The 23,812-nt window shown below is 47.7% G+C and overlaps 1 protein-coding gene across 1 annotated transcript in view; it reads right to left on the bottom strand.

The window, feature by feature from the left end:
- Positions 1-23,812, bottom strand: part of LOC142311741 (uncharacterized) — a 39,514-nt gene that overhangs the window by 3,626 nt on the left and 12,076 nt on the right. The window contains exons 4-7 of the mRNA XM_075350414.1: positions 4,822-4,885; positions 3,577-3,655; positions 3,157-3,223; positions 705-853 (exon numbers count right to left, since the gene is read on the bottom strand). Of these exons, the coding sequence (XP_075206529.1) occupies positions 705-853; positions 3,157-3,223; positions 3,577-3,655; positions 4,822-4,885 (359 nt within the window). The remainder of the gene's footprint in view (positions 1-704; positions 854-3,156; positions 3,224-3,576; positions 3,656-4,821; positions 4,886-23,812) is intronic.

The following is a 23,812-nucleotide window of genomic DNA, read 5'->3' as shown; positions in this document are numbered from 1 at the left end:
CCAAATGGATATGTTAACAAAAAAAAAAGTTATGGCTCTTGGAAAATGAAAATTTGCTTCATCATTAAGATGTTAAAAATGGGAACTTTTGTCTCTATTTTTGTTCTGTTTTGTTGCTGTACACCTCTAGTGACCAGGGTAGCGCGGATCTGTTAAATGTATGATCATGTGTTATATGTATAAATACATGTGTGGTCAATATAAATGACTGACACATGACTTATTCGTTTGAAAAACCATTCTAATAAGCAGGGGGCACTCACTGTGAGTGGAAGAAAGGCGATTCCGGCAGCTAAATAGGAAAGGGTTCTTTACAGTTAGAGCAGTCAGACTGTGGAATGCCCTACCACAAGAGGTAGTAATGGCAGATACTATAACAGCTTTTAAAAAAGGGCTGGATGATTTCCTCAGTACACAACATTGTCGGTTATAAATGATTTAGTGACGAAATGTATAATTAGTGGAGGAAGGTTGAACTAGATGGACCTAGGTCTTTTTCAACCTACATGTATGTGATCTGTTTCCATAGATTTAATTGTTTATTATAAATTTAAAAAAAAAAAAGAGAGTCAAAGACTTTGAAATGAACATGTCCGGTAACAGAACCTTTCATTCCCTCAGTCGCCTTATAGGCCATCTGTCTGCAGTCATTCAGGTGTCTGGAAAAGCTGGATGACTCTTGCTCAAATCTTAGCCTCACTCACCGGTTTAGATTGTGATATCTCTCCTTCCAGTTATCGGCCCGGGATACTTCTCCGGTATTCTTATCCAGCAGTTTAATGCCATAGAACCCGAGCATGAGCTTGTAAGACTCGAGGAGCCTCCACCTGACATCTTCATCTGCCCTCATCCTCTAAATATTATATATACCGTCAGTATATTATATACAGCAGGCCGTACATTCATTATAAACCTGTTCTGTACATTACAAACAGTCCATACAATGTAAACAGCCCGTGTACACACTCTGTACATTATATAAACTGCCCATATGTTATATACACGCACTGTATATTACTGGGAAGACACAATCGGAAAATTACCTGTTGTCTACATCAGGGTTTTGTGTTAAATGTTTTTTTTTCTTGGGGGGGGAGGGTAAAGTTTTTCTTTTTATTCCATACCACAATTTGTATTAAAAATATCTTTTCAGCTTTGTAAAGAACTGTTACCTGTCATTGCAAGTCTGCCCCTGATGATAATGAGACTACTGAAAAGTCTTCTGTAAATAACAGGGAGTATAAATCCAAAAAAGCCCCATTGGCCACAAAACTGCATGATTACCAATTTGTTTTATAATAAATTGTAATATGAAAAAAAAAAAAACTTTTGTAAAAATTCCAGTATTTCCCCGTAAATAAGATAGGGTCTTATATTATTTTTGGACTTGAAAGATGCACTGGGGCTAATTTTCAGGGAATGTCTTATATTTTCCCTTGAACAACAATCCACATTTATTCATATACTAGCTGTACTACCTGGCTTCGCCCGGCTTAATAACTGTTGTTAACAAAATAGAATGTATTAACATTCCCGGGATAGAATGTATTAACGCCCGGGATAGTAACTGTCTCTCTGTTTCTCTCCCATTCTCTGTCTGTCTCCCCCTCTGTATATATCTCTCTGTCTCTCTCTCTCTTTGTCTGTCTGTCTCTTTCCCTGTCTGTCTCTGACTGTCTCTTTCTCCATCTGTCTCAATCTCCTTCCCTGTCTGTCTCTTTCCCTGTCTGTCTATCTCTGTCACTTTCCCTGTCTGTCTTTCTCTCTCTTTCCCTCTCTTTCCCTGTCTGTCTCTTTCCCTCTTTCTCTTTCCCTGTGTCTGTCTCTTTGTCTGTCTCTTACCCTGTCTGTCTCTTTTGCTCTCTTTCACTCTGTCTGTTTCCCTGTGCCTGTCTGTCTCTCTCTTTCCCTGTCTGTCTCTTTCCCTTTCAGTCTGTCTCTTTGTCTGTGTCTGTCTCTTTGTGTCTGTCTCTTACGCTGTCTATGTCTGTTTCTTACCCTGTCTGTGTCTGTCTCTTTCCCTGGCTGCATTGTGACACGCCAACATTCCATTTAAGGGCGTGGCTGCTAATTCTTCTGAAGTTCTGGCTGCACTGTGGCTCCCAGCTCCATTCGCTTTAATGGAGGCAGGTTTTTTGGTGAATAACTGTAAAGCAAGGGGTTATAATTTCCCCTCAAAACATAGCCTATGACGCTCTCGGGGTCCAGAAGTGTGAGTGTGCAAACTTTTGTGGCTGTAGCTGCGACGGTGCAGATGCCAATCCCGGACATACACACACACACATACACACACACACACATACACACATTCAGCTTTATATATTAGATAATTATGTCATCACATTCTGGAACATCAATGTTTTGTGTTAATCCTATTACTGGTTCAGATACACATTTTCTTATCTGATCTGCTATTCTCATGGTGCAGAAGCAGCTATAATGGTGGGTACATACCATATTTACAAAGGTTTAAACCACCTGCTTACATTTATTATTCACTATGTACTGCGAAGTTTACCCCCAAGAGAAAGCAGACACCCTCTAAAAGAATCGCACTTACCAGACTCCAAAAAAATTAGAGTTGGCAAGTGAATGGGCTCTCACATACAAATCTGCGTCATTATCAGGTCCCCCTGCGATCTACAGCGGTTGCCTCCCCCTGGATGCAGTACTCACATAAGTGATTCTGGTATCCAATCTGTTTGTGAGAGCTGCAGTGCAATGCAGGTGGAATGGCAAAGGATCTGACACCATGCAGATCTCTGTGTGAGAGCCCATCCTCCATCAGCACTTGCTAACCGTAATTGTTTGGGGTCTGGTGAGAGTTTTTTTTTTTTAAGGGGGGGGCAGGAATCATCTTTCTTTTGGGGTGTATTCCTTCTTTGATGAAGAGTCCTGCTGTATTCTTTACCTTTTTTTATCTGCTTGGACACTTCCTTATGGAACCGCAGCGGAACGGGCTTATTTTCGGAGTAGGGCTTAAATTTTAAGCATACTGAAAAAAGCCCCAAAATCCTACTAGGCCTTAGTTTTGGGGAAACACAATCACTTGATTTAAAAATAAATTGTTGTTGTAAAACAATGACAATCTATACATTGTACACTCTGCACACATTGCCTGTCCATTATATGGTGTCCGGCAGTGATTGACTTTACCTTAATCTCTGCCGGGGTCAGTGGTGTGGCGCTCGGGTTCACACCGGGCTCTCGCAGCGGAAACAACCTGTAACAATATTCTGGATTATAAAGCCGCTTAGGACAAGAGAAATCGATGGCTCCCAGCCTGGGTCATCACCGGATAGTTATCCATCCGACAGCAAGATTGTGCTACTGCCTACAATAATAGGACTCATGAGACAATTGTAACAAACCCTCAGCTGTGACAAGTATTGGAGTTTTTACTTCTGGGTGTAAACAATGATCCCATTCATTGACAGCAAACTGAGGTCTAAAAAATGATGGAAAATTACAATTCAAAATATAAAAGAAAGTGTTAAAATGTTGTATTATATAGTGATAGGGACCCTGAAAATGATCCCATCCCCCACCCAAAATATTCACGTCCCTTAGACTCACCACTGGATGAAGGAGTGATTCTGTTCTAGCTCCTGATAGTCATTCCACCAATCGCGATGAAAATTCTCTATTTTGTCCCCTGCATTTGGTGAAGAAAATCAATCAGTCAAGGTGGTCACCATAAATGTATTAATTATGAGAGGAAACCAATGTAAACAAGCAGAGATGCAGTGTAAAGCATGGTGGAAATGGAACAGGAGCCTGAGCCCCCAAATAGTGGATTTCTATTTAATATAGACTCTAACAATACAACAAAGCTTGAGCACGTGTATTTCTAGGAAAGCTGAGTGACAACCAATATGGTCAGCATTACATCTGGGCACTCAGTCACATTTTCCATTCACTGTAGTGGTAAACCTAAGGCCGGAGTCACACTTGCGAGAGACTCGTGCAAGTCTTGCATCACATCACTCGACATGGCCTGCAGCTCTCCGGACAGGAGCATCTCAGCTGCATAGAAATACATGCAGCTCACCCGCTCCTGTCAGGAGAGTGTGTGGCCGTGCCGGGTGATGCGATGTGAGACTCTCGCAAGTGTGACTCCAGCATAATACAGATTGAAGGCGATATATTACTGTATTAGACCTTACTGCATTATACACCACGGAATTATTTAACAGGTTATGGTATTAAATTAATGTATTACACATTACGGTATTATATTACAGATTACAGTATTTTACTGTATTATACCTTACTGCATTATATATTATGGTGTTATACTGCAATCAGAAATATAGTAATGTATATTACTGTATTCCACATTACGGTATTATATCACTGTAGCACAGATTACGATATTATAATACTGTATTATACCTTACTGCATTATTATATTATACATTACTGTATTACATATTACAGTATTATGACTATTGCATATTATGGTCGGTATTATATATTACTATATTATACATTACTGTATCATATTTCTGCATTATATCTTACTGCATTATATATTATGGTATTATACATTACTGTATTACAGATTACGGTATTATGTTACTGTATTTCAACTTACTGCATTATATATTATGGTATTCTATAATTACTGTATTACAGTTTACGGTATAATATATTACTGAGTTACACATTACTATATTATACTATATTATACTTTATATACTACTTATGTATAACTGCATTACAGTATATACTATTGCATTACACATTTCTGTATTATATGTCGCCATTCAGGATTCTGGGAAAGTATGAGAAAATAGATACTTCTCAGATTTTACTGACCGTAAGGCTCAAACGCTATCTCGTTCTTGTAGAACAGCAGGTTTGGCATGTCTTCTGGAGAATCCTATGGAGAAACTGTGTAAGTCGGATGCAGGGACAGAATCATTGGAGGCACGCACCGATCTGACTGGAATTGTTGATGAAATAACTGGTTCCAATGTAAATTCGCACAGTCTGGACAATACATGCCATTTAGGCTATGTTCACATAGGACGTTTTTGCAGCGTTTTTTTCCTGACCAAAACCTAATTTCTCGGCAGGATGTCTACTGGGAGTCATCTGCGGTTTTGTTGCGGTTTTTGTGGCGTCTTTACAGCGTTTTTTTATGTGATGTCAAGACCAGTAAGGTTTCAACAGTAACCAAGTGCTGGGCCAGGCCGAGATTGACCTGGATCCAGCACTCGGATAGTTAAAAAAAAAAGTAAAGCAAGCGCACTATACTTACCAGTCTCTGATAGATTCTAGGGCTCCTTCCAGGTATGACGTCATTCACGCCCACTAACCCAGTTGGTCACACCCACTAACCTGGAAGGACCCCATACATTCCAGGATCATCTGTACCCGTTCCCACGGCCCCTTCTACTTCTGGTGACGCTCATTAGCCTCATGCATATTTACTGCTCCCCCCCCCACTGGAGTCTGTGGATCTATTGTACAGTAAAAAAAAAAATAAAAAATGACGTAGGGTCCCCTGCATATTATGATACTCAGCACAGATAAAGCCTACAGCCACAGGCTGCTGCTCCCAGCTGTGGGCTCTATCTTGGCTTGGTATCCGAGGGACCCCACACTGCTTGAATAAATAAATAAAAAAAAAATAAAAAAACAGCGTGCGGTTCCCCTCAATATTGATACCCAGCCAAGATAAAGCCCACAGCTGGGGGATGGTATTCTCAGGGTGGAGAGTCCCAGCCTAAAAATATAAGCCTGCAGCTGCCCGGGATTGTCGCTTCCATTAGATGCAACAATCCCAGCACTTTACCAAGCTCTTCCTGAATGCCCTGGTGCCGGGGCAATCGGGGTAATAAGGGGTTAATCGCAGCTCCTAGCTGGGACTAGGCCCTAGATTGGTAATGGCAGGTGTCTATGACACCCCCATCACCAATCTGTAATAAGTGACAAGATACAAAAACACCAAAAAAATCTTTTATTTGAAATAAAATACAAAATGCCCCCTCTTTCACCACTTTATTAAACCCCATAATCACACCCCTGCAGGTCCGACGTAATCCACACGAGGTCCCACGGCGGTTCAGCTCTGCTACATCTGAATATCACAGCGAGCGGCCATAGAACAGGACTGCCTGCTGTGATCTCCAGAGAATGAATGACCGCACGATCAGCGGTCACTTCTCTCGGGTGATTCCCGGTCACAGCTGGCGATACCTGTGACCGTAAATACATTTATGACAGCGAAAGAAAGTGGTACAAACCTTCAATAAAAATATTCTTTATGGGGCGTGGCCTGGACATGGAGGGATAGAGACGTGAAGTGTCTTTGCTCCTGCCCTGACCCGGGCATTTATAACACCAGGGCAACAAAAACGGAGATTTGAGCAGCGGATGGGCAACAGGAGGAGGGGAGGAGGCCCCCGACATACTTTTAAAACACCGGCCACCACAACGCGGGATATCAGGAGCTATCTGAGGGATCCGGAGCGGGCAGCCCCTGAGCACAAGATGGCGGACGCAGCGAGGCATACGAGAAGCGGCCGCTCCCTGGGCGCAGCCGTGGCGGCGGCAGTGGCGGCTGAGGACCCGGAGGATGCAGCTGACGCCCGGGCTCCGGCTGCGGACACAGGCGGCAATGAAGAGCGGGCACAGGTCAGTGAGGGGCAGGCCGGAGCGGCACCTCGAGCGGCTCCTCAGGCGGGAAGGCAAAATGGCGCCGAGGCCCAGAACGCCGGCGGGACAGTGACGGAAAACTCAGTCTGCACCCAGGCGGCACTTACCATGACTGGAGCGGGAGGGGAGGGCAGTGATGCGGGGGGGTCCATGATGTTGGAGGATTCATCTGGCCCCACTTCCACTGGAGGATCGCCAGCTACTCTGGGCCTGGAGACTCGGAGGGGGGAGGGAAGGAGGGCTGCATCACCCGACCACTGTGCTGCTGCAGGCACGGAGCTGTGCGTCTTCCCTGTGCAGATGGGAACCGCTGGGACTGTGTTCTTTGGAGGGAGCCCCCCTGCAAGCCTGTGTTTCTCAGCTGCTACATTTAATAGTGCTGCTCAAGAGGCCGGGCACCCTGGCACCAGCGGGGGAATAGGCCACACAGATCATCAGCCTTTGCTCCAGATGTGGAAGGTGTTAGAGGGCCTCAGTAGTCACATCAAAAATATCCCTACAAAAGCTGATATGGACTCATATGTAACTAGATTGGAAAGCTCCTATCGCGCAGAGCTCTCAGGCCTGAGAGACGAAGTACAGCAGATGGGGGAAAGAGTGGGGGCTGTTGAAGCTGCAGCACAATCCCTATCACTTAAAATAACAGAGCAGGATTCCCGCATTTCTTCCCACAATGCTCACTTTCAGTATCTGACTGACCTCATTGACGATATTGAAAACCGTAACCGACGAAACAATATAAGGGTCCGTGGCTTGCCGGAATCGATTGAATCTGTGGATTTGGACAAAACCCTACGCCACATTTTTAATGCTCTGTTACAAGTCCCACTAGACTCTCCCCTGGAGCTGGACCGATCACATAGAGCTTTGGGTCCCCGCTCTCAGGACCCGGACCGTCCTAGGGATGTCATCTGCAAGGTACACAGATACCAACTCAAGGACGCCATAATGGGGCGGGCCCGCTCGGCAGAGAATCTAAGACACCAGGGACGGAGGATACAACTTTTGCCTGATCTCTCCAGATGGACACTCCAGAAAAGGAGGGCATTACGCCCGCTCCTGGACTCGCTGCGCCAACGGAATATCCCGTACACGTGGGGGTTCCCTTTTCGCCTGCGGGTACGGCAGGCGGGCAGGGTGCACGTATTGAGCCACCCGGTGGGGGTTCCAGCGTTTACAGCGGCCTTACGGATTCCGGAGGTGCCCATCACAGACTGGCCGTGTTTGCCCCCCGGGGGACCAGGGGGCGTCCACCCTGCGGCGGTCTGGGAGAGGAGGAGAAACCAGGAAGAAGTGCCCGAAGGTCGTGGCTGAGGTCGGACATTCACAAGGAGGCGAAGATTTATGAAGGTTTATAAGGCGTATAAGTCATATTACTGCAGAGATGTGGTTTGATTTTTCTCATTACAGGTTAACACACTACTGACAGTTAATGTTATATTGCATTACCAAGGATGTGTTGGAGGGGCCTCCTTTTGCCTTTTGTCTAAAGGTTGTGGCCTGAGTCTGCGTCGTCGTGGGGATGGTGAGACCATCTTAATTGGCCGCCAAGCCCCCGCGAGGAACACACTCGGTGCTAAAGTTAAAGGCTGAAGGGCGGTGTAACTTTAAAATGAAGGTTGCTGATATAAGTTGTTAAAATAATATGCTCTGGGTCAGGCGGAGCTGCCTTCCGTGTGCAGTCCGCTTCTCTATTGGGGTTGTTGCACTTGGCTGGCCTAGGTGCAGCTTTATATAGTTCTACCCCATTAACTCCGTCAGGTTTGGCGGTACGCTTTAGCCCTTTCTTGGTGCTGAAGTATTTTCTGTTCTAATTGTTCTAATTCTCCTTCTAACTCTTCTTATTTTACTTCCTCTTCTCTCTCCTCTTCTTTTCATTTTTTTTCTTCTAACTCTTCTTCTTCTTCTTTTTCTTTCTCCTCTTCATCCTTCCCCCTCCTCCCCCCCTTTTTTTTTTTTTTTTTTTTTTGTCTTTCTCTGTTTTTTCTACAACCTTCCCCAACTTCCCTATTATCCTTTCTCCAAACACAGGTGATTGATTGGACCCTAGGTGCGGAACCATGGCGGATCTAAAATTCGGCTCTTTGAATGTGAAGGGACTTAATACTCCCCAAAAAAGGACCCAAATTCTTTATGATATGCACAAGCAGAGGGTGCACATTCTTCTTCTCCAAGAAACTCATTATAAAACTGGTTGTGTCCCCAACATGAAAAATCGTTACTACCCGACCTGGTACCATGGTACTAACGCAGACTCTAGATCCAGGGGGGTGTCTGTTGCCTTGCATAAATCATTGAGTCACTCCTTGATAGACATGAGGTTGGACCCAGAAGGCAGATACGTTATGGTTAAATTGAGAATCTCAGGTAATGTGTTCACAGTTGCGGGTTGGTATTCGCCCAATGTAGATCAGTCAAAAGCGGGACGGGGATTTCTCAGAACCCTTACAGAATTCTCAGAGGGAGTGGTCATCTTGGGGGGAGACTTTAATATGCCCCTAGACCCACAGGTGGATACTTCAACTGGCCGAAGCGCGATCCCCTTATCCCACTTACGGTCCTTTAAACGGGAGGTGCATCAGGTTCAATTGACGGACGTGTGGCGGGTATTAAACCCCTCGGGAAGGGATTATACCTTTTACTCAAACCCACACGGCTCATATAGCCGTATTGATTTTTTTTTAGTAAGTCAACACGTCCTCACATGGCACCCAGTTGCTGAGATCGGAAGCGTGGTTTGGTCCGATCATGCACCTATTTTCCTAACAGTTTCGCCCCCGGGGGGTCAGACGCGTGAGTGGACATGGAAACTTAACGACAATCTATTGAAGGATACACTGTGCGCAAATGATGTCAAGGAAGCAATAGAGGTCTTTTTGGCAACACACGCCGGGGACTCCACCTCCCTGCCTTTTCAGTGGGAAGCATTCAAGTGCGTAATTCGGGGAGTTTTAATAAAACATGGGGCACGTATTAAGAAGTTGAAGACTTCGCAAATTAGCACACTACTTGATGCGATACATAGGTTGGAAACCACACATAAAAGAAACAGATCAGCTGGGGTCTTAGCAGACCTCGTTAAAAATAGAGAGGACTTGAAGACGCTTCTTAACGAAAAATACCTTAAATACCGCTCTCATTACCAACGTTTCCTATATCAACACTCGGACAAATGTGGTAGGCCCCTGTCACGCCTTCTTCACCCCCGCAACAACACATCATTCATACCGAGAATACAGCGGCGTGGCGGCACTGACACGAGTAACCCGGTGGAGATAATGGAGGAAATGAGGACATTTTACTCTGATCTATATAACATTAAGGGACGCCTGGCGGATATGGAGCAGAGTAAACTGATGGAGAGGATCAATGAGTACATCACAGACACGGCATCCACACCGTTGAGGGAGGAGGAGGTCTCACAATTAGAAGAACAGTTTACAGAGGAGGAGGTGGGGCTGGTGATTAAAAGCTCTCCTGCAGGAAAGAGCCCGGGCCCGGATGGGTTCTCCCCGGCATTTTACAAGACATTTAGAGAATTGATAGCCCCATTCCTTACAAGGGTTTTCAATTCGGTCTCAGACACAACTCCATTTGCGGCGCAGTCCCTGGAGGCGTTCATTACAGTCTTGCCAAAGCCCGGCAAGGACCCATCTCTGGTTACCAATTATAGGCCGATATCTTTATTAAATGTGGATGTGAAATTGTTTTCTAAAACACTGGCCAATAGACTGGCCCCTCTCCTCCCCTCAATTGTTAACTCAGATCAGGTCGGATTTGTTCAAGGTAGGGAGGCCCGCGACAATGTGAATAAGACTTTATTACTCATGGCTAATGCGATCTCTTCTTCTTCACCGGTTGGCCTTTTATCTGTGGATGCGGAGAAGGCATTCGACCGGGTGCATTGGGATTTCCTCCGAACCGCGTTACAAAAGATTGGCTTGGGCCCGCTCTTTTTACAAAAAATATTGGCGTTGTATACGTGTCCCTCGGCACGGATCAAGGTCAATGGAGCATTGTCTCGACCCATTGCGATAAGGAATGGCACGAGACAGGGGTGCCCTCTCTCGCCATTGCTGTAGGTGGTAGTGATGGAGCACCTCGCTAACGCTATAAGGGGGAATCCCAGTGTACATGGTCTACGGGTGGATGAGGAGACTTATAAGACTTACCTGTATGCTGATGACCTATTGATTTATGTTTCTCAACCCCACATTACACTACCCTCTTTGATGAAGGAGTTTGAGAGATTCGGAGAGGTAAGCAATTTCAAAGTAAATTACTCAAAAACGGAAGCACTGAGTGTCACCCTAAGATCCCACGAAGTGGCATTGGCTAAACAGAATTTCCCATTCAGGTGGCAAACTAAAGCAATTAAATATTTGGGCATACAGATCCCGGCTGACCTCTCTCTCCTCTACGCGTTAAATTATCAAACCCTATTGACACGCACACTCAAAGATCTCCTATCATACCACAAAAAACCTATTTCGTGGTTTGGACGTATCAACTCTTTCAAGATGGACGTACTCCCACGGTTTCTATATGTTTTTCAAGCGGTCCCCATATCTCCACCCGCTAGCTTTTTCCGCACACTCAAATCGGCGTTGATCAAGTTTGTATGGGGACACTCGAGGGCGAGAATAAAATATCATACTTTAACCAGACCGACGGACAGGGGAGGGGCTGGACTGCCAGACCTCCGTAGATACCATCAGGCTACTCTATTAATGCGCATGTTTGACTGGCACTTTTTTGCTGAACATAAGAAGTGGGTAGCATTAGAGCAAGGGGGAGCGCATGTACCCTTGCGGTATCTACCTTGGTTGGAGTCACGAGAGGGAGTAAAGTTGCCTACGGCTGACTTCTTGGTAAAGGCCACGCTAAAAGAATGGGATCGGATCCGACAAAAAAGTTCGTTATCTGGTCCTCCACTCCTGCTCACCCCGATCCTTTCCAATCCGGAATTTGCTCCGGGATCTGACCGTTCCACTTTCTTGCGCTGGGGAAAAGATGATGATGTTAGGATTCATCAGGTATTAAAAGGACATGACATCATGTCCTTTGGGGATCTGCAGGGTCTGGATCCCCCTTGTTCATTATCATGGATAGAGTACAGACAGTTGCACTCATTTGTAAGCAATAGATTGAGAAAATGGAAACATCTACCCAACCCTTCCTTGACCCCATTTGAAGGGTTGTTCATGCAGAAGTCCCCACCTTCTCACTTAATATCATTAATTTATAAATTGTTGAGTCAGGCAGCTCCTGAGGCAGATACGGATCCACACTTCATGTCACAATGGGAGATAGAATTGGGCACCACCTTTTCTGAAGAAGAAAAACGGAAAGCATATCTGTTTACCCATAAGCTGGCCACGGCAGGCTATGCGAAAGAAAAGAATTACAAAATTTTATCAAGATGGTACCTGTACCCAGTGAAGCTGCATAGGATTTTCCCCTCTGTATCTGAGCTGTGTTGGCGGTGTGGAGGTTCCCCGGGGACAATGCTGCATATATGGTGGGACTGCCCGCTAATTAAACCCTTCTGGCTAGAGGTGTTTCGGACATATACCAATATCTCTGGAGAGAGGGTGTTGCCCTCCCCACAGATCTCTCTGCTGTCCATGTTGCCCGGTTCAATTAAGACACAAAAAGGAGACTTACTTAGATTCTGCCTTTCGGCAGCCCGTTCGGTGGTACCTAGACACTGGCGGAAGACAATGTCTCCTTCTATGCAAGAATGGCAGCAGGAACTCTCCTCCATATGTTATATGGAGGAGCTTTCCGCGGAGGTGACAGAGGACAGCGAGAAATTCTTAAAGATTTGGCAACCTTGGATCCTTTTCAAAGAGACAAATGCGTATAGAGAACTGTTTGGTCCTTGAATAGAAGGGGAATACTGGCCGGGCCTGGTTTCTCCAACAGCCGCACCTGGGAGAACATGGACATCCCTCCCCCTCGGACTTACCCACCCTTCACCTTCTTTCTCTCTCTATGTCGTTACTATCTTCACTGCTAGCTCATTTCCCCCCCCCACTTTTTTTTTTTTCCACCCTGTTTCCTGACCTTAAGTTGCTTTCTTAGTGCCTAATGTTCTGGTATATGAGTCAAGTGGGTACGTAGACTCCCTCTCATTATATTTTGGTTTTGAAATAATACCCTATCCAAAGTAAACAGAGGGAGTAGAGTCAAACAAATGTGGAGGGGGGGAGAGGGGCAGATAACATTCGTAATTGAAAGATCTTGAGATATGCATGTCCCCTTCCTTTCTTCCCTTCCCTCTGTTATTGCCTTTTGCTACTTTCCAGAAGGATATATGTCTACATGACTCTTTTTTGTATTTCTAAGGAATTGATTTGTAAGTCAAATTTGTATGCAATATTTGATCCTATGCTTTGGTTCTTGTCATTTGTATTGTATTTTTCTTAATAAACAAAGATTATACATAAAAATATTCTTTATTTAATTTCATTAATACATTATAAAATTCCACAAGGAGTCCAAAATAGGAGACCTATACCACATACAATAATGTAAGAAGATACCACATACATAATAATAGGTCGATATGGCCAGATGTAAATAATTATGTGCACAGTAGTAACAGTTATGGGCAATAATAAACAGTATTCACCCTAATCGGGTCGTAGAAAAAAGGTTTTTTGCACCACAATTGTTATATATTACAATAGCTGTAATGTCTCTATATTGTATATGGATATGTGAGTAAACTGATTCACACCTATAATTAATTACTGTGGAGGGAGGCAAGAACTGTGACCCGTTACATAACAATAAGCCAGTAACAGCAACTCTAAATAGCTATATGTAGAATTTATATATGTCCAAAGAAAATCCTCACCAAGGGTCATGGGATATAACAGCCATACAGGGTAAAGGCCGCTTTACACGCTGCGACATCGCTCAAGCGATCTCGTTGGGGATCACAGAATTTGTGACGCACATCCGGTCGCTTTAGTAATGTCTTTGCGTGTGACACCTATGAGCGATTTTGAATCGTTGCAAAAACGGTCAAAATCGCTCATCGGTGTCGAATATCGCTGCTGCTCGGTGTACGAAGTAGTTCGTTGCTCCTGCGGCAGCACACATTACTATGTGTGACACCGCAGGAGCGAGGAACCTCACCTTACCTGCGGCCGCCCGTAATGAGGAACGAAGGAGGTGGGCGGGATGTTACGTCCCGCTCATCTCTGCTCCTCCGCTTCTATTGGGCGGCGGTTCGGTGACGCTGCTGTGATGTCGCTGTGACGCTGAACGAACCGCCTCCTTAGAAAGGAGGCGGTTCGCCGGTCACAGCGACGTCGCTAGGCAGGCAAGTAGTGTGACGGGTCCGCGCGATGTTGTGCGCCACTGGCAGCGATTTGCCCGTGTCGCACAACCGATGGGGGCGGGTACGCACGCTAGCGATATCGGTCACGATATCGCAGCGTGTAAAGCGGCCTTAACACCCAATGCCCCTGAATTGATCCAAGTACAATCAGAACCAGTACTAACCCGTAATAAAAGAAGGGAATTTTGTTTACTTACCGTAAATTCCTTTTCTTCTAGCTCCTATTGGGAGACCCAGACAATTGGGTGTATAGCTTCTGCCTCCGGAGGCCACACAAAGTATTACACTTTAAAAAGTGTAACCCCTCCCCTCTGCCTATACACCCTCCCGTGCATCACGGGCCCATCAGTTTTGGTGCCAAAGCAGGAAGGAGGAAACTTATAAATTGGTCTAAGGTAAACTCAATCCGAAGGATGTTCGGAGAACTGAAACCATGAACCAAAGAACAATTCAACATGAACAACATGTGTACACAAAAGAACAACAGCCCGAAGGGAACAGGGGCGGGTGCTGGGTCTCCCAATAGGAGCTAGAAGAAAAGGAATTTACAGTAAGTAAACAAAATTCCCTTCTTTGTCGCTCCATTGGGAGACCCAGACAATTGGGACGTCCAAAAGCAGTCCCTGGGTGGGTAAAAGAATACCTCGATAAAAAGAGCCGTAAAAACGGCCCCCTCTTACAGGTGGGCAACCGCCGCCTGAAGGACTCGCCTACCTAGGCTGGCATCTGCCGAAGCATAGGCATGCACCTGATAGTGTTTCGTGAAAGTGTGCAGACTCGACCAGGTAGCCGCCTGACACACCTGCTGAGCCGTAGCCTGGTGCCGCAATGCCCAGGACGCACCTACGGCTCTGGTAGAATGGGCTTTCAGCCCTGAAGGAATCGGAAGCCCAGACGAACGGTAGGCTTCAAGAATCGTGTTACGGTTGCTGCGAGCACTGGAGACTATGTCCAGATTTCTTGCTACTGCACATGTGCGAGCGCTGGAGACTAAGTCCAGATTTCTTGCTACTGCACATGTGCGAGCGCTGGAGACTAAGTCCAGATTTCTTGCTACTGCACATGTGCGAGCGCCGGAGACTAAGTCCAATCTTGGAGCCATTGCACATGTGCGGGTGACATCATCGCTGACACGAGGTCACATGTCTCTGACACCTTCTATGCCGATTGGTCGCTGGTCATGTGCTTGTGACGTCTTGCTCGGTGATAGGCCAGCATGACGTCACTCCTGTCGTTCTGGCAGCGGATTGGCTCTGGTGTCCTCCATCTTGGATGAGGCACAGAGTCTATATAAGACCCTGACACACGCCGCATGGTGCTCAGTCCTCTTGGTTCATGCATTTGAGTAGATGCTCTGTGCGCGTTCCTCTAGGCATTCCTCTGTCTATGCTAGGTGAGCGCTACCGGCAGGGTAGCGTTCTTATACCTTACAGCTTCGGCTGCTGTCCGTATCCTTACCTCTTAGGGGAGCGGACATAGGCAGGTGCCTGAGGCACATGGTCTGGCTGGGCCTTGTGATTCTACTCGTAGGTGGACGTTGCCGCTAGGGTAACGTTCCTTATACTGCGTCTGGCAGTTGTTCGTATCCTCGCACACCAGGGGAGCGAACAGAGGTAGGAGCTTTGTGCGGCTTACGCTGCTGTTCGTCTCTTTTGCACCACTAGAAGAGCGGACCTAGGCAGGTGCCATATCTAGTGGTTCGTGTCCTCGCACACTAGTGGAGCGAACGCAGGTAGGAGCTTTGTGCGGCTTATGCTGCTGTTCGTCTCTTTTGCACCACTAGAAGAGCGGACCTAGGTAGGTGCCATTTCGCACACATTGCCTTTGTCTCTGTGATTATTAACAGAGATCATTCCACACACCCTCCAAGTAAGGGAGGAATTGCTTTACTTACTTATTATATTTACTTACTTATTATATCCTTCTGTGAGTTAACAGAGGTATTGCACTCTGCCATAGTCTGCAGCAAAGTCTTTGCACGGTGGACCCTGACTGTCTGATACTCCTTTCGGTTATTATCAGACAGCCCCCCGTAACATTAGGACTGAGCCAAGGGTCTGGCAGTTATGGCAGAATATCAGCAGTTACACCGTTACATACAAGTACTTGAGTCACGGCTCAAGAGTATAGAGGATAAACCTCAGACCATGGTGACATCTGCACATGATCCTCGACTTGCTCTGCCAAACAGATATTCTGGCGATGCCAGATCATGTCGTGGTTTCATTAGTCAGTGTCAGATACACCTAGAGGTCAACTCTTCTCGCTTCTCTACGGAGAGGTCCAGAGTAGGCTTTATCATCTCCTTACTTCAGGACAAAGCCTTAAAATGGGCGACTCCCCTATGGGAGCGCTCTGATGTGGTTACTCTGAGACATCAAGACTTTCTTGATGCTCTTAAGGCGGTATTCATGGGTCCGCAGGTTACCCATGATGCGGCTCTGAGACTGTTAGATCTATCTCAGGGTTCGTTATCCACTAGTTCTTATGCCATTGCTTTTAGAACTCTGGTGGCAGAACTAGATTGGCCAGAGAAGGTGTTGATTCCTATCTTCTGGAGAGGGTTGGCAGGCTATGTCAAGGATGCCCTTGCTACTCGTGAGGTCCCTGCTTCTCTGGAGGACTTGATCACAGTAGCAACGAGGATCGATGTACGCCATAAGGAACGTAGACTCGAGGTCTCTTCCTCACGCCCTAATCACCGGGCTATTCCAGTTGTTGAGGGTCCACTACCATCTTCCTCAGCATCTGAAACATCTCCCACTCCTATGGAGTTAGGTCATACGTTCTCCAGACTACGCAAGTCTGGTCCTCCTATATGTTACGTATGTCGTCAGGCTGGGCACTATGCCAACAAGTGTCCTAGTCGTCAGGGAAACTCCCTGGCCTAGTAACCATTAGAGGGGGGTTACTAGAGACGTCTTCTGCACCCTCTAAGTGTTGTATCCCAGGTCAGCTCTCGTTATCTGAGAATACATGGCCTATTATGGCTTTTGTGGATTCCGGAGCTGACGGGATTTTTGTGTCCTCAGGATTTGTAAAGGGACACAATATTCCCTCTATCATGTTAGAGGCGCCTATTCCTGTCCGTGTTGTTAATGGAACTATGTTGTCTGACTCCATTACATTGAGGACAGTTCCCTTGCGCCTTTCCCTGTCTCAGGGTCACATAGAGGAGATTTCTTTTCTTGTTTTGCCTGAGGGTATAGACGACGTCCTTCTGGGTCTTCCATGGCTTCGGACTCATGCTCCTCACATTGACTGGGAGTCTGACAGCATTATTAGTTGGGGTTCGAAATGTCAGTCCCGATGTCTTCCCTTACCACCTAAGGTCGTTGCGGTTGCATCAACTGATCTCTCTCCCATACCTACACCCTATTTGGATTTCGCTGACGTGTTCTCCAAACAGGGTGCTGAGGTTCTTCCACCCCATAGGCCGTATGACTGTGCCATAGACCTTATCCCAGGTTCGGTTCCACCTAAAGGCAGGGTTTACCCCCTGTCGATACCTGAGTCGGAGGCCATGTCGACCTATATAAGAGAGAGTTTAGAGAAGGGGTTCATTCGTAAGTCTGTCTCTCCCGCGGGAGCTGGGTTTTTCTTTGTTCGGAAGAAAGAGGGTGATTTGCGTCCCTGCATAGATTACAGGGGTCTCAACGCAATCACAATAAAGAACAAATACCCATTACCTTTAATTTCGGAGCTCTTTGACAGACTGAGAGGAGCTCAAGTTTTTACGAAGTTGGATCTGCGGGGTGCGTATAACTTGGTACGAATTCGAAAGGGTGACGAATGGAAGACCGCTTTTAACACCCGAGACGGTCACTATGAATACCTCGTCATGCCTTTTGGGTTATGTAATGCACCCGCAGTATTTCAGGACTTCGTAAACGATGTGTTCAGGGATTTACTGTTATCCTCAGTAGTGGTGTATCTAGACGACATCCTGATTTTTTCTCCTGATCTGGAGACTCATCGTCAGGATGTCGTTCGTGTCCTTTCCCGTTTAAGGGAGCACTCATTGTTTGCTAAACTCGAGAAATGTGTATTCGAGCAGTCCTCATTGCCTTTTTTGGGTTACATTATCTCACAAGAGGGTCTGGCTATGGATCCTGCAAAGCTCTCTGCTGTCCTGCAATGGTCCGAACCTCATTCCTTGAAGGCGGTGCAACGCTTCTTAGGATTGATAAATTATTACAGGCAGTTCATACCCCATTTTTCTACTTTGGTGGCCCCTTTGGTGGCCTTGACTAAGAAAGGTGCTAATCCCAAAGCCTGGTCTACTGAGACATCTCAGGCTTTTGAGGCAGTAAAAAGACACTTTTCAACTGCTCCCGTTCTTCAAAGACCCGATGAGAATAAGCCCTTCCTCTTAGAGGTTGATGCCTCTTCAGTGGGTGCTGGTGCGGTCTTGTATCAAAAGAACGGTGCAGGTAGAAAAAGGCCGTGTTTCTTCTTTGCTAAAACCTTTTCACCGGCAGAGAGAAACTATACCATTGGGGATAGGGAACTGCTCGCCTTGAGATTAGCCTTGGAGGAGTGGCGTCACTTGCTGGAAGGAGCGAAACATCCTTTCCAGGTCTATACAGACCATAAGAATCTGACGTACTTACAAACCGCTCAGCGTCTGAATCCTCGCCAAGCCCGCTGGTCCTTGTTTTTCTCCCGCTTTCACTTCTCCATCAACTATCTGTCTGGGAGTAAGAATAACAAGGCAGACGCCCTGTCTCGCTCTATGCGTTCTACCCAGGAAGAGATTGACGAACCTCGTCTTATCCTTCCCTCCAGGGTTTTTCATACGCTCTCCCCTGTGACGTTAGACCAAATCCCACCGGGCAAGACCTTTGTTCCGCCTGATCGACAGAATGATATACTGTCATGGGCCCACACCTCAAAGGTGGGTGGGCATTTTGGTATTAGGCGGACACGAGAGTTACTGGAGAGGTGGTATTGGTGGCCACACTTAGCCAGCCACGTCAAGAGATATGTCGGTTCCTGCTACTCGTGTGCTCGCAACCGTCCATTACGGCAGAGACCGGCTGGGCTCTTGCATCCTTTACCAGTGCCAGATAGACCATGGGAGGTGGTAGGCATGGACTTTGTGGGTGATCTTCCATGTTCACAGGGACATAGATTTGTGTGGGTCATTACGGACCATTTCTCCCGGATGGTTCATCTCGTACCGTTATCGAGAATCCCATCTTCCAGGGTACTAGCCAAACTATTCCTCAAGCATGTCTTTAGGCTTCACGGGATGCCAGATCGTATCATTTGTGATAGAGGCCCGCAATTTACTTCCCGTTTCTGGCGAGATCTTTGTAGCCTTCTGCAAATTGAGTTGAATCTCTCTTCGGCATACCATCCGGAGACTAATGGTTTGGTTGAACGTACCAATCAATCTATGATTATATACCTTCGACACTTTGTTGCTGAGAACTACGATAACTGGTCCTCCCTCCTACCCTGGGCAGAATTTGCCCTTAACAATTCGCTGGCTGAGGCCACTGGGCAGACACCGTTCGTACTCAATAATGGGCAACACCCTAGGGTACCGGTACCGTTTCCCGCTGCTGCACCTCCTCCTCTTGTGGCCGACTGGGCAACTAATGCCAGAGAGGTTTGGGATCGGACTCAAGAGTCGATCCAAGCAGCTAAGGACCGTATGAAGACGGTGTCCGATCGGTTTCGTCGCCCGGCTCCTGTCTTTTCTCCAGGGGACTTTGTGTGGCTCTCTGCAAAACACGTGAGACTTAGAGTGAGCTCTGTCAAATTTGCTCCTCGCTTCCTGGGTCCTTATGAGGTTCTTCGACAGGTAAATCCTGTAGTCTATCAATTGAAGTTACCTGTCCATCTTAGGATTCATGACAAATTCCATGTCTCACTGCTAAAGCCGGCTATTTTACCTCACGCTCGTGAAGTGCACTCTCCTGCCTCTGATTCCTCTCGCTCTAGCTATGAGGTCCGAGCCATAGTTGGTTCTAAGATGGTTAGAGGGCGCAGGTTCTTCTTGATAGATTGGGAGGGCTATGACCCGGAACATCGCTCTTGGGAGCCTGAGGAGGCTGTCCATGCTCCCGACTTAGTTGGAGACTAAGTCCAGATTTCTTGCTACTGCACATGTGCGAGCGCCGGAGACTAAGTCCAATCTTGGAGCCATTGCACATGTGCGGGTGACATCATCGCTGACACGAGGTCACATGTCTCTGACACCTTCTATGCCGATTGGTCGCTGGTCATGTGCTTGTGACGTCTTGCTCGGTGATAGGCCAGCATGACGTCACTCCTGTCGTTCTGGCAGCGGATTGGCTCTGGTGTCCTCCATCTTGGATGAGGCACAGAGTCTATATAAGACCCTGACACACGCCGCATGGTGCTCAGTCCTCTTGGTTCATGCATATGAGTAGACGCTCTGTGCGCGTTCCTCTAGGCATTCCTCTGTCTATGCTAGGTGAGCGCTACCGGCAGGGTAGCGTTCTTATACCTTACAGCTTCGGCTGCTGTCCGTATCCTTACCTCTTAGGGGAGCGGACATAGGCAGGTGCCTGAGGCACATGGTCTGGCTGGGCCTTGTGATTCTACTCGTAGGTGGATGTTGCCGCTAGGGTAACGTTCCTTATACTGCGTCTGGCAGTTGTTCGTATCCTCGCACACTAGGGGAGCGAACAGAGGTAGGAGCTTTGTGCGGCTTACGCTGCTGTTCGTCTCTTTTGCACCACTAGAAGAGCGGACCTAGGCAGGTGCCATATCTAGTGGTTCGTGTCCTCGCACACTAGTGGAGCGAACGCAGGTAGGAGCTTTGTGCGGCTTATGCTGCTGTTCGTCTCTTTTGCACCACTAGAAGAGCGGACCTAGGTAGGTGCCATTTCGCACACATTGCCTTTGTCTCTGTGATTATTAACAGAGATCATTCCACACACCCTCCAAGTAAGGGAGGAATTGCTTTACTTACTTATTATATTTACTTACTTATTATATCCTTCTGTGAGTTAACAGAGGTATTGCACTCTGCCATAGTCTGCAGCAAAGTCTTTGCACGGTGGACCCTGACTGTCTGATACTCCTTTCGGTTATTATCAGACAGCCCCCCGTAACAAATCGGTTCCTTGATCCACCGAGCCAAGGTTGACTTGGAAGCCTGCGACCCCTTACGCTGGCCAGCGACAAGGACAAAGAGCGCATCAGAACGGCGCAGGGGCGCCGTGCGAGAAATGTAGAGCCTGAGTGCTCTCACGAGATCTAACAAGTGCAAATCCTTTTCACATTGGTGAACTGGATTAGGGCAAAAAGAAGGTAAGGAGATATCCTGATTGAGATGAAAAGGGGATACCACCTTAGGGAGAAATTCCGGGACCGGACGCAGAACCACCTTATCCTGGTGAAACACCAGGAAGGGGGCTTTGCATGACAGCGCTGCTAGCTCAGACACTCTCCGAAGTGATGTGACTGCCACTAGGAAGACCACCTTCTGCGAAAGGCGGGATAGCGTGATAGAGAGACATCCCGCATCGGCTCGAAAGGTGGTTTCTGAAGAGCCGTTAGCACCCTGTTAAGATCCCAGGGTTCTAGCGGACGCTTGTAAGGTGGGACTATGTGGCAAACCCCCTGCAGGAACGTGCGGACCTGCGGAAGCCTGGCTAGACGCTTTTGAAAAAACACGGAAAGCGCCGATACTTGTCCCTTGAGAGAGCCGAGAGACAAACCCTTGTCCATTCCGGATTGAAGGAAAGACAGAAAAATGGGCAAGGCAAACGGCCAGGGAGTAAAACCCTGATCAGAGCACCAGGATAAGAAGATCCTCCACGTCCTGTGGTAGATCTTGGCGGACGTTGGTTTCCTGGCCTGTCTCATAGTGGCAATGACCTCTTGAGATAACCCTGAGGACACTAGGATCCAGGACTCAATGGCCACACAGTCAGGTTGAGGGCCGCAGAATTCAGATGGAAAAATGGCCCTTGAGACAGCAAGTCTGGTCGGTCTGGTAGTGCCCACGGTTGACCCACCGTGAGATGCCACAGATCCGGGTACCACGACCTCCTCGGCCAGTCTGGGGCGATGAGGATGGCGCGGCGGCAGTTGGACCTGATCTTGCGTAACACTCTGGGCAGCAGTGCCAGAGGAGGAAATACATAGGGCAGTCGAAACTGCGACCAATCCTGAACTAATGCGTCTGCCGCCAGAGCTCTGTGATCTTGAGACCGTGCCATGAATGCCGGGACTTTGTTGTTGTGCCGGGACGCCATTAGGTCGACGTCCGGCGTTCCCCAGCGGCAACAGATCTCTTGAAACACGTCCGGGTGAAGAGACCATTCCCCTGCGTCCATGCCCTGGCGACTGAGAAAGTCTGCTTCCCAGTTTTCTACGCCCGGGATGTGAACTGCGGAGATGGTGGAGGCTGTGGCTTCCGCCCACAGCAGAATCCGCCGAACTTCTTGGAAGGCTTGACGACTGCGTGTGCCGCCTTGGTGGTTGATGTACGCCACCGCCGTGGCGTTGTCCGACTGAATTCGGATCTGCCTGCCCTCCAGCCACAGCTGGAACGCCTTTAGGGCTAGATACACTGCCCTTATCTCCAGAACATTGATCTGAAGGGAGGACTCTGTCGGAGTCCAGGTTCCCTGAGCCCTGTGGTGGAGGAAGACCGCTCCCCACCCTGACAGACTCGCGTCCGTCGTGACCACAGCCCAGGATGGGGGCAGGAAGGATTTTCCCTTCGACAAAGAAGTGGGAAGAAGCCACCACTGAAGAGAGGTTTTGGCTGCCCGAGAAAGGGAGACGTTCCTGTCGAGGGACGTCGACCTCCTGTCCCATTTGCGGAGAATGTCCCATTGGAGTGGACGCAGATGAAACTGCGCAAAGGGAACTGCCTCCATTGCTGCCACCATCTTCCCTAGGAAGTGCATGAGGCGCCTCAAGGGGTGTGACTGGGCTCGAAGGAGAGATTGCACCCCTGTCTGTAGAGAACGCTGTTTGTCCAGCGGTAGCTTCACTATCGCTGAGAGAGTATGAAACTCCATCCCGAGGTAAGTCAGTGATTGGGTCGGTGTCAATTTTGACTTTGGGAAATTGATGATCCACCCGAACCTCTGGAGAGTCTCCAGAGCAGTGTTCAGGCTGTGTTGGCATGCCACCCGGGAGGGTGCCTTGACTAGAAGATCGTCTAAGTAAGGGATCACCGAGTGTCCCTGAGAGTGTAGGACCGCCACCACTGTTGCCATGACCTTGGTGAAGACCCGTGGGGCTGTCGCCAGGCCGAAAGGCAGTGCCACGAACTGAAGGTATTCGTCTCCGATGGCGAAACGCAGGAAGCGCTGATGCTCTGGTGCAATCGGCACGTGGAGATAAGCATCCCTGATGTCGATTGATGCTAGGAAGTCTCCTTGGGACATCGAGGCGATGACGGAGCGGAGAGATTCCATCCGGAACCGTCTGGTTTTCACGTGTCTGTTGAGCAGTTTGAGGTCCAGAACGGGACGGAATGAACCGTCCTTCTTTGGCACCACAAACAAGTTGGAGTAAAAACCGCGACCACATTCTTGAAGGGGAACGGGGATCACCACTCCTTCTGCCTTCAGAGTGTCCACCACCTGAAAAAGTGCATCGGCTCGCTCGGGGGGCGGAGATGTTCTGAAGAAACGAGTCGGAGGACGAGAGCTGAGCTCTATCCTGTAACCGTGAGACAGAATGTCTCTCACCCATCGGTCTTGGACATGTGGCAACCAGGCGTCGCAAAAGCGGGAGAGCCTGCCACCGACCGAGGATGCGGTTTGGGGAGGCCGAAAGTCATGAGGAGGC

This window comes from Anomaloglossus baeobatrachus, chromosome 5, assembly GCF_048569485.1.
Source record: "Anomaloglossus baeobatrachus isolate aAnoBae1 chromosome 5, aAnoBae1.hap1, whole genome shotgun sequence".
NCBI lineage: Eukaryota > Metazoa > Chordata > Amphibia > Anura > Aromobatidae > Anomaloglossus > Anomaloglossus baeobatrachus.
The sequence above is the reverse complement of the archived record's forward strand: the minus strand, read 5'-3'. Positions and strand labels throughout refer to the sequence as shown.